The sequence below is a fragment of the Oncorhynchus clarkii genome, chromosome 8, assembly GCF_045791955.1.
Source record: "Oncorhynchus clarkii lewisi isolate Uvic-CL-2024 chromosome 8, UVic_Ocla_1.0, whole genome shotgun sequence".
Taxonomy (NCBI): Eukaryota; Metazoa; Chordata; class Actinopteri; order Salmoniformes; family Salmonidae; genus Oncorhynchus; species Oncorhynchus clarkii.
Window position 1 is genome coordinate 36,263,820 of NC_092154.1, and position 11,707 is coordinate 36,275,526.

The 11,707-nt window shown below is 42.1% G+C and overlaps 1 protein-coding gene across 1 annotated transcript; it reads left to right on the forward strand.

Moving 5' to 3' along the window:
- The first annotated feature begins 492 nt into the window (after positions 1-492).
- LOC139415344 (actin-related protein 10-like) lies at positions 493-10,596 on the forward strand. The gene is made up of 12 exons (XM_071163414.1): positions 493-701; positions 1,168-1,240; positions 1,353-1,435; positions 1,565-1,673; positions 5,111-5,286; positions 5,554-5,633; positions 6,617-6,652; positions 6,844-6,923; positions 7,103-7,176; positions 7,672-7,753; positions 8,853-9,054; positions 9,239-10,596. The coding sequence occupies exons 1-12, from the start codon at positions 625-627 to the stop codon at positions 9,418-9,420; spliced, it is 1,254 nt and encodes a 417-aa protein (XP_071019515.1). The 5' UTR covers positions 493-624; the 3' UTR covers positions 9,421-10,596.
- The last annotated feature ends 1,111 nt before the right edge of the window (positions 10,597-11,707 follow it).

Consider the following 11,707-nt stretch of genomic DNA (forward strand, 5'->3'; position numbering starts at 1 on the left):
TTTGTAGAACCTCAAATGTCGTTTTTGTTCGAGGTGGTGCTAAATGGACATCTCTTTGGAACCTGTGTTATGCGTCTCTTAGAACGTTACAATTAATACATTCATAAATGTGATAAATGTGAAATCTGAACAATAGCCAAATGTAAGGAAATTACCTAATAAAAAATTGTGTCAGACCAACTATCTCTCTACTCAAGGCATAACTTCATGGCAAATTTAAAAAACACAGAACGTCTCTCTTTTCATCCTTTCATTTATAGATACTTTGGGCAGTATAGGGATAGGCTATGCCGTTAATTTCAAGTTCTTTATAGACAGTTCATATTCTCAGTGCATATATGGGCTGTACAATTGCCTTTTATACATGTTTGGATGTGACTATAGACCGGTAGATTTTGTAAAATGTATTTCAAATGTTTGTTTGATTTCATTTAAAACATAAAAGTATCATCCCATAAATTAATTTAAAGAGGGCCAACTATTTTTTAAGCAGGCGAGTTCCACGGACGTCATTCCTCAAACTGAGAGGATACAGCCGAACCCAACAGGAATTCATGTCATTGCACGTCGTATATTTAGTAAATTCTCCATATTGGAAACGATTAAATACATATAAACGTTAAAATGCCATTGTTTGAAGGGTTGGGGAGTGGAGGGGAGAAAACTGCAGTAGTCATTGATTTAGGAGCAGCCTACACAAAGTGAGTATTTAGTTAGCTAGCTATGTTGTTGGCTAGCATAGCTAACTTTGGCTAGCCGACTACGTTATCTACTGTTAGCAACATTGGCCACTTGCAGTTATAACGGCTAAGTAATGAACATCAATCCGAGGTTTCATGGATTTAAGTAAATATAGACCGAGTGTCCACTGTTTAGACCACGTTATTTAGTCAGCCTAAATGTGTTAGTAATATGCTATTGCTGAAAAAGGGCTAGCAATGATGTTTAACGTTAGCAAGCTATCTGGCGAACAGCAGCAGTCTGGCGCCTGGGGCAGGTCATATGAGAAACAGATGAGACCCTCAATGACAACTCTGCTTCTGTACTGTATATTGATACACACTAAGGCCTTTTGTCAATGAATGTGGACTCAATGAGTATTGACACTGCCTGACAAGTGCCAATGATTTCACCCACCAAACTAAATGGTTTTGTATGATGATGCAGATGTGGCTTTGCTGGAGAGACGGGGCCCAGGTTCATAATTCCCAGCGAGATCCAGAAGCCTGGACAACAACAGGTGAGTTAGTTACTGAGCGAATGACTAGTGCTATTTAACTTATTGACAGACCCTGTTAAAATGGACAGCCTCGCCTATAACCATTACTGACGGTGTGTGTCTTCTGTCACAGTCTATCAAAGTAGTTCAGTACAACATCAACACAGAGGAGCTCTACTCCAACCTCAAGGAGTTCATCCACATGCTCTACTTCAGGTGAGGCTCTTTTGACGAAGTAGTGTGTTCAATGACTGACACATTAATAGAGAGAATCTGAAAGTAACCATGAGTGACTGTGTAGTCTAGAATAAATGTCTGTGTCTACTCCCCTCCTGCCCCGCACAGGCATCTGCTGGTCAACCCTCGTGACCGGAGAGTGGTGATCATCGAGTCAATCCTCTGCCCCTCTCACTTCAGAGAAACTCTCACCAAGGTCTTCTTCAAACAGTTTGAGGTACTGTCTGAGACCACTGATCTACAGTTGCAGTCAGAAGTTTACATACACTTAGGTTGGAGTTTTTCAACCACTCCACAAATTTCTTGTTAAAACTATAGTTTTGGCAAGTCGGTTAGGACATCTGCTGTGTGCATGACACAAGTAATTTTTCCAACAATTGTTTACAGACAGATTATTTCACTTATAAATCACTGTATCACAATTCCAGTGGGTCAGAAGTTTACATACACTAAGTTAACTGTGCCTTTAAACAGCTTGTAAAATCCCAGAAAATGATGTCATCGCTTTAGAAGCTTCTGATAGGCTAATTGACATAATTTGAGTCAATTGGAGGTTTACCTGTGGCTGTATTTCAAGGCCTACCTTCAAACTCAGTGCCTCTTTGCTTGACACCATGGGAAAATCAAAAGAAATCAGCCAAGACTTCCATGGGAAAAATTGTAGACCTCCACAAGTCTGGTTCATCCTTGGGAGCAATTTCCAAACGTCTTAAGATACCGCTTTCATCTGTACAAACAGTAGTACACAAGTATAAACTAGAGGTCGACTGATTAGGATTTTTACAAAAAAAAATGGCAGATGAATCGCTATCGGCTTTTTCTGGTCCTCCAATAATCAGTATCAGCGTTGAAAAATCATAATCAGTCGACCTCTAGTCGAGATATGCATATATATATATTTGTTATAATGACAATTACAACAATACTGAATGAACATTTATTTTAACTTAATATAATACATCAATAAAATCAATTTTGTCTCAAATAAATAATGAAACATGTTCAATTTGGTTTAAATAATGTAAAAACACAGTGTTGGAGAAGAAAGCAATATGTGCTATGTAAGAAAGCTAACGTTTAAGTTCCTTGCTCAGAACATGAGAACATATGAAAGCTGATGGTTCCTTTTAACACGAGTCTTCAATATTCCCAGGTAAGAAGTTTTAGGTTGTAGTTATTATAGGACTGTTTCTCTCTATACCATTTGTATTTCATATACTTTTCACTATTGGATGTTCTAATAGGTACTTTAGTATTGCCAGCCTAATCTCGGGAGTTGATAGTCTTGAAGTCATAAACAGCACAATGCTTGAAGCACAGCGAAGAGCTGCTGGCAAATGCAGGAAAGTGCTGTTTGAATGAATGCTTACAAGCCTGTGGTGCCTACCATCGCTCAGTCAGACTGCTCTATCAAATCATAGACTTAACTATAATATAATAACACACAGAAATACGAGCCTTAGGTCATTTAATATGGTCAAATCCGGAAACTATAATTAAAAAAAAAAACACATTTATTATTTCAGTGAAATACGGAACCGTTCTGTATTTTATCTAACAGGTGGCATCCATAAGTCTAAATATTGCTGTTACATTGCACAACCTTCAATGTTATGTCATAATTATGTGAAATTCTGGCAAATTAATTATGGTCTTTGTTAGGAAGAAAGGGTCTTCACACAATTCGCAATGAGCCAGGCGGCCCAAACTGCTGCATATACCCTGACTCTGCTTGCACAGAACGCAAGAGAAGTGACACAATTTCCCTAGTTAAAATAAATGAATGTTAGCAGGCAATATTGACTAAATATGCAGGTTTAAAAATATATATACTTGTGTATTGATTTTAAGAAAGACATTGATGTTTATGGTTAGGTACACATTGGTGCAACGACAGTGCTTTTTTCACGAATGCGCTTGTTAAATCATCCGTTTGGTGAAGTAGGCTGTGATTCAATGATAAATTAACAGGCACCACATCGATTATATGCAACGCAGGACAAGCTAGATAAACTAGTAATATCATCAACCATGTGTAGTTAACTAGTGATTATGTTAAGATTGATTGTTTTTTATAAGATAAGTTTAATGCTAGCTAGCACCTTACCTTGGCTCCTTGCTGCATTCGCACAACAGGTAGTCAGCCTGCCACGCAGTCTCCTCGTGGAGTGCAATGTAATCGGCCATAATCAGTGTCCAAAAATGCCGATTACCGATTGTTATGAAAACTTGAAATCGGCCCTAATTAATCAGCCATTCCGATTAATTGGTCGACCTCTAGTATAAACACCATGGGACCACGCAGCCCTCATACCACTCAGGAAGGAGACGTGTTCTGTCTCCTAGAGCTGAACGTACTTTGGTGCGAAAAGTGTAAATCAATCCCAGAACAATAGCAAAGGACCTTGTGAAGATGCTGGAGGAAACTGATACAAAAGTATCTATATCCACAGCAAAACGAGTCCTATAGCGACATAACCTGAAAGGCCGCTCAGCAAGGAAGAAGCCACTGCTCCAAAACCGCCATAAAAAAGCCAGATTATGGTTTGCAACTGCACATGGGGACAAAGATAGTAATTTTTGGAGAAATGTCCTCTGGTCTGATAAAACAAAAATAGAACTGTTTGGCCATAATGACCATCCTTATGTTTGGAGGAAAAAGGGAGAGGCTTGCAAGCCGAAGAACACCATCCCAACCGTGAAGTTTGGGGGTGGCAGCATCATGTTGTGGGAGGGTGTTTTGCTGCAGGAGGGACTGGTGCACTTCACAAAATAGATGGCATCATGAGGCAGGACAATTGTGTGGATATATTGAAGTAACATCACAAGGCATCAGGCAGGAAGTTAAAGCTTGGTTGCAAATGGGCAATGACCCCAAGCATACTTCCAAAGTTGTGGCAAAATGGCTTAAGGACAACAAAGTCAAGGTATTGGCGTGACCATCACAAAGCCCTGACCTCCTATAGAAAAGTTGTGGGCAGAACTGAAAAAGTGTGTGCGAGCAAGGAGGCCAACAAACCTGACTCAGTTACACCAGCTCTGTCAGGAGGAATGGGCCAAAATTCACCCAACTTATTGTGGGAAGCTTGTGGAAGGCTACCTGAAATGTTTGACCCAAGTTAAACAATTTAAAGGCAATGCTACTAAATACTAATTGAGTGTATGTAAACTTCTGACCCACTGGGAATGTGATGAAAGAAATAAAAGCTGAAATAAATCATTCTCTCTACTATTATTCTGACATTTCACATTCTTAAAATAAAGTGGGGATCCTAACAGACCTATGACAAGTAATTTTTACTAGGATTAAATATCAGGAATTGTGAAAGACTGAGTTTAGATGTATTTGGCTAAGGTGTATGTAAACATCCGACTTCAACTGTGTATATGTCTAGAACCACTTTGCCGGAGGCAGGTGATTGCTGATGTAATGAACCTGGTACAAAAACCGAATCCACACTGACTAGATGGGTGTAAGCAAAATGGTGAATGCAATGCTCCCCTTAGCCAATTGGGAAGCTAGATGGAGCCATCTCCATATTGCCTACTCCTAACAGTAGGTGGAAGACAAAAGGGGCAAGGATTTTATATTTTCAGATCAGGCGAGGATGTTTTGGATTTGTCTCTTACCCATAATGCATCTGTGTTTCCAAGGTGCCCTCGGTGCTGTTTGCCCCCAGCCACCTTATGGCCATAATGTCTCTGGGCATCAACTCAGGCCTGGTGATGGACTGTGGCTACACGGAGACACTGGTGCTGCCTGTGTATGAGTGCATCCCCATCCTGCCAGCCTGGGAAGCTCTGCCTTTGGGTGGAAAGGCCATTCATAAGTAAGTAGTGTGCGTGTGTTTTAAAAATAAAAATACAATTGGATGGTGTAATCATGTGAAGTATGTTCGCGTATGTGTTACTTTGCTTGCCTCACATACTGAACTTCATGGAAACAACCTGTTGTTCACCTCCTTGAGAACTGTGTGTTTCAAGCCGTAGTTTCTTGTTTTTCCCGGCCTTGACAGAATGAAGTGTATCAAGGTGTGTGCTTTCTGAGGTACTTGTCCCCCTTTGTTCTAAGTGGCTGTGTGTTTTCTACCCTTCAGGGAGTTGGATGGGCTCCTGGTGGAACAGTGTACAGTAGACTCAGACTCCAGTACTGGACAGAGTCTGCCTACAGTCATTGGTAAGACCCCCACATCAGAAACCTACTTGTCAATAACACCAGCAACTTACCTCACAACTGAAGCAGTGCTTTGTCATTGTATAAACTGTGTTAGTTTGCTACCACTGTGGATTCTCTTGTTTTCTGTGGCTATATCATGTGTTGTGTATAGCTGTTGTTGACAATCTTGTTAATTCATTTTTCAAAATGAGTTTCATAGTGATGCTGGTGTTCCGTTGTTATAAGAAAGGAATGAAAGTTATAATCTCTCTCTGGGTGAATCAATCATGCAACACTTTGTATTCAGAAGTCCTTGTTATGGCGTGATGTGAAAGGAAGGCGAGACCCGCTCCTTCTTTCTTTTGAATTATGTATATACACATGGCCTTCTTTCTCTCCTTCTGTACTGCATCCTGGGGGTTCTGTTCTGTTCTGAGAGTGAATCATCATGAAGAGCAGCAGTAGCTCTCTAGCTAGCGGACGCAGGGCTAGGCAGTTTGGATAGGCATCAATAATTAAAACAGGCATAGCATAAACCGCCTCTCTCTCTGCACTACTGAACCACACCACTGCAGAACCACGGCACGACTGAATGGAGTATTTTAGTCAAATTAATAATGTAGACTATGCGTTGGTTCAACTGTTATGAATGCATACATTAAACTGTAGCAAACATATCTGGAGCAGGTAAAAGGTATATATCAAATTGGGACTTAGTGAACTGCACTCATCAAGAGTGGATATAATCCACTCTCTTCACGTTCTCCATAATTCTTAAACCCGTGAGTGCACCACCGTAGTCGATTGTGGTTTCCTCTCCTTGTCTCAGATGCAACCCCCCCCATGGCGTGCCCCGTTTGACTGCAACGAGACTCAGTCGTTTAGTACAGTAGCAGAAGCGTTGACGTGAAATGAAGGGCTCTGTGAGGTTTGTGTTTAAGGAAGGCTTAAGTGGGTCACAGAAAAATAAGTCACTTTCTTTTCATCCTGTCTTTCTTTCCCAGGCTCCATCCCAGAGGAGGTTGTGGAGGATATCAAGGGTATGTTCAAAAGAGACTGAAACCACTTTTCATTTATTTATTGCCTTCATACAGACAAAACAGACTGCTGGGACTCGATTCCTGTTTGGCAGTTAAATGGAATGGATTTTTTGCTACATTCATGTATGTTGGTGGTGTTTAGTATATTCACATTGACCCTCTAATGCTGTTTGTGTTGTCTTGTTGTCCAGTCAGGACCTGTTTCATCAGTGACTTACAGAGAGGCCTGAAGATCCAGGAGGCCAAGTTTAACCTGGGCGGCACGGCTGAGGTCAGTGACCTTTGACCCCCCTCAAAAACTGTCCAGTCAGTCATGTCTGTGTTTGGATTGTGTCCGGTATTTCAAAGAGTAGTTATTGCTGTGTTCTTCCAATAAATGCCCTTTCATTAAAGTTGGTATTATAGTCCAGTGCATTTGAGACCCTAACATCCACGTTCTTCTCCTTGTAGCGTCCAACACCACCCCCTGATGTTGATTACCCATTGGATGGGGAGAAGATTCTGCATATTAAGGGACCAATCAGGTAGCTGTTTGTCCTCTGGTCCCTCCACCCCCCTGAATAGCTGTTATACTTTACTAACACTAGCAATGTGGAAAACTGTGGAAAATATCCTCAAATATGGAACATACCCTCAACTGAATGCAAGTAATGATACAATTACAAGACACGGCAAATGGGTTGTCCATTTCATTCATGTCCAGTACACTTCCAAACCTAGATATCTGGTTCTGTGTCTCCTCTTTAATATCTGGGTCACCTTCTATTATTGAATTTGGGCTGTCTCTGCAAGGTCATTCATCATGAGTGTCTGTCTGCTCTTCTCAACGGCGGCTAATGAGACGCTGCGATTTCCCCTTGGGGGTCGCAAAAATGTTTATTGAATTGAAATGAAGGTTGTCTTTTTTTTTTTTTTTTTTTTTTTTTTTTTTTTTGCAAAGACTTTATTGCAGAGACTCTTTGAGTGACGGGATGGTTCTGTTTTGTAAGGAATCGTAATACAATTCAGATGTATTGCAGGGACTCTGTGATGGAGATGCTGTTTGAGCAGGACAACGAGGAGAAGAGTGTGGCCTCTCTGGTGCTTGACGCTCTGGTCAAGGTAACATTTGCATTGGTTTGTTTCTGTTGGAACAGCAAAGAGATGAGATGCTGCCGAAATATGTGGGTACTGAATTCATAAGTTGCAACACTGTCTTCATCAGTAATTACTGCACAATGTTGCGTCGGTCACAACGGCCTTTCATCAGACATCTGCGTCTTCTCATTAAAATCAGCCATTCTATAATTCCTTCCTTCCTTATTTTCCATTTTGTGATGACGAACACTTCCGCCTGAAACGTACGAGAGACTTACTTTAACCCTGTTACCATAGCAACACTCCCAGACTTGTTCGCCGAGGTGAAATCGGCTTGGTTCCTTTTGAGAGGAGCCTGATCAGACCAACGACAGACCATTAATCTCAATAGGCAGTGCAGCTTCCAGTACTCCTGCTGCTGGCCCAGTGCTTGTGCTGCACTCACACTGTAAGCACAGTACCATAAGCACTCGTTGGTCTCAGTGGACTAGTTTGACAGGCAGTCGCAGGAAGCTAGTTAACAGTCCACTCCACTTCTCTGCAGTTTACAATGTCAATTAGGTTTCTCTTCTGAGAGACCAGCACTTCTGTCCCGCTCAGGAGTAACAGGGCGGCAGGGAAGTCAGCAACCTGAACCTCGTTTATCATGCTCATGTCCAGGTGAGCCTATGTCAGATTTATACATTTGCGTGACCATTTTCCTCTCTAATTTCAGTACATGCGTACATTACGGTCATACTGCATGGATGCTGATCTACTTCTACCTGGCTAGTCAGTCTGGTTCCTCTCTAAGTTTCTTCCCACCCAGGCCCTAAAGAGTTTTCCTTGCCACTGCTTCCTCTGCTTGGCACAGTTTGCTGTGAAGCACTTAGCAAGTACAACTGATTTAGTTGCGTGGAAATGAACAAAATTTGAATGATTTGATTCATTGATACATTTTTGATCATGTTTTAAAAAATATATATATAATCTTAATAATAATTATTATTAAATCTCAATTTCTGTCCCATAGTCTTTATTAACATGCTTGGGAGTTTAATTTTGTGAACAGGACATTTAAGAAAATATGACTGATTTGATACATTTGTAACCACATGTGTTTCCATCTGAATAAACCCCTTAGTGTCCCATCGACACTCGTAAGGCTCTGTCTGAGAACCTGGTGATCATCGGGGGCACGGCCATGCTGCCTGGCTTCCTGCACCGGCTCCTGGCTGAGATACGCCTCCTGGTGGAGAAACCCAAGTACCGCGACGCCCTGGCCACCAAGAGCTTCAGGCTGCACAGTCCTCCAGCCAAACCCAACTGCACCGCATGGCTTGGAGGTGAGACACAGATTAATCTGATAACCAGCCTTGTCCTTAGACACTGTAGAGCTGTATGGATCCGATGGGTGTAGGAATACAATAATAGCTAAGCTGCGAGTTGATTGATACTACAGCTAATGGCCATGGGTTAGAGATCAGCTGTGAATAACCCTGTGTCTCCTGCTTTACTCTCCCTGTTTAGGAGCAATCTTTGGAGCACTGCAGGACATCCTGGGTAGCCGCTCCGTGTCCCGTGACTACTACAACCAGACAGGCCGTATCCCTGACTGGTGCTGTCTCAGCTCCCCACCCCCAGAATCAGTATATGATGCAGGGAAGACCCCACCACCGCTCATGAAGAGAGCCTTCTCCACTGAGAAATAAACCTCCAGATCAGACAGTGTCTACTTCTAGTCTGCATCTGCTATCTATGTCATCCTATACCCTAAATAGTGCACTACTTTGGGCCCTGGTCCTGGGGAAAAAGGTGCCATTTCGGACGTAGTCCACACTAGACACAACAAACTCATCCCAGACAAAAAAAGGTTTGACCTACCAGATGTTATAGGTACGTCTCAATAGTCTGTCGTGGCTTCCTCTCATGCTCCAGAGTGGCGCAGCGGTCTAAGACACTGCATCTCAGTGCTAGAGGCGTCAATACAGACCCTGGATTGATTCCAGGCTTTATCACAACCGTCCGTAATTGGGAGTCCCATAGGGCCGGGGTAGGCCGTCATTGTAAATAAGAATTTGTTCTTAACTGACTTGCCTAGTTAAATAAAGGTTGAAATAAAAAATTAATAAAATGCCCTTCCCCTCATCTGTACTGAACAGAATTGGTGGTGGTGAGAGCAGTATGGAAAAATCCTTCGACAAAGGAGACAAGGCCATGAAGTCACGGTAGACTATGGAGATGCACCCAGCATCTCAACCCCCAGACGGCTGTGGATTATGGGGGTTGTAGTTTTAGTTCTGTCAGTCTTTTTATGTGCCTGTTTTTGTTCTGTAAGACTCCTCCTCCTGACCTATGCCACACTGCCATCCAGACTCTGCTCACTCTATTGCTAAACTACAGCTCACTGATACAGTAGTCAGCATTTTATATGAGAGAACTGTGCTATGGCCATGGATTCCGGGGTCAGGTAGATCACTTCCTGGACCAGATCTTTGTAAACAAGGCGGTCTTGATTTGTGGCCATGTGTTTGACCTCCCCTTGACGCAGAAGTGTTGGTTTGACTCTGCCGAACTGATGCGTTTCATGTTAAAACATGCCGTTGAGCTGCATTTGAAAACTGTCGGTAAGAAAATGTACTGTAGGTGAACCAGATAAATTGCAGTTCAGTATTCAAATGTTGCTTTGTCAAGTTGCTCTTTATGTCGTCATTGTGAATGCTACCCCAGGCATTGTTGTTCAGCAAATATGAAGTGTTTTATTAGCCATGTATTTATTGTTTCTTCTTTGCCATGTAAAACATTGCAATATCAGTTTCAATCTCCCAAGAGCTCATATCTGTAATGCTTCAACTCAAATAGCGTTAAATAAACATTCCTGGAACGTTCCCACTGTTGCTCGTATCCTTTTCCTTAGTGTTGTCTTTCCTGTCTTGTCTGTTTATGTCGCTCTGCCCCCTCAGTCTTTCATGAGGCTTCTTTCTCACTCTCACTCTCCAAGTGATGTTTCACACTGATATTCCCACAGCTTGCTTCACTGTTGAAACGCATACTGGAGAACATGAATAATGTTCACTCTTTAAGGATGTGAGGAGACAGCAGTCAGGGGTATGGTTTAAAGTTAGATTAGGGTTATTTCCTAGCCTCTTCCAAAGTAATGAACACCAGGCCAAGGAAATCATCATGAAGTGCCGGGTACTGCTAAATACTGTGTGACAGCAGTGAGTCTGGCAAGCAAACACCAAGTGGCTTTGACTCTTTTTCTGTCAAAGACCGACTGATAAACATTTTAAGGTCTTCATCGTTTTCGGGTTGATTTGTTGCGCTGTAAAACAATGGGGCCATAATGCACCAAGTCACTGACACCATTGTGCGGGTGTCTATTCATTATTTCACGAGTTAATTTTTTTTTAACCTAGCACCTGTAAGTCATTGGATGTGCTTACACTACGTTTGAAACACGAATGATCTATTTCTGGCATGAAAAAAGGACGGCACCGTCATAGCGTAGGATTGTGTGCAATACATGCAATGTGACTTATTGATTATGAGGTTCTCTATCCTCCTGCATTCCTATCAGCTTACACAGACACGTACACACACACTCCAGAGTTCCACAATGACATGCAATCATATAGCTGAGATCCCTTTGGTGTCCATGTGCCTGTGTTTGACTGTATCATTAAATCAACTCTGAATATACCTGTCTGATCAGGTTTGGTCATTCTAGTTCATTATAGATCCCATATGGGCATTGGGATCCATATACTGTCTGGGGAAAATGACCTCAAACACCAAAATGTTCAAGTTTTGGGTACAACATGTATCGCCCACAAGGAGGCGCCATAGTGAAACCAAAGTGTGTGTGTGTGTGTGTGTGTCTGTCTGAGGTTGTGGTTGTTTGCCCTCAGAGGTCACATGAACCATAAACTGTTTAGGTGGTTGCTACTGTGTCTGTCTGAAGATTGGCAGAGACTAGGGAATTCTGCTGCACCTCAG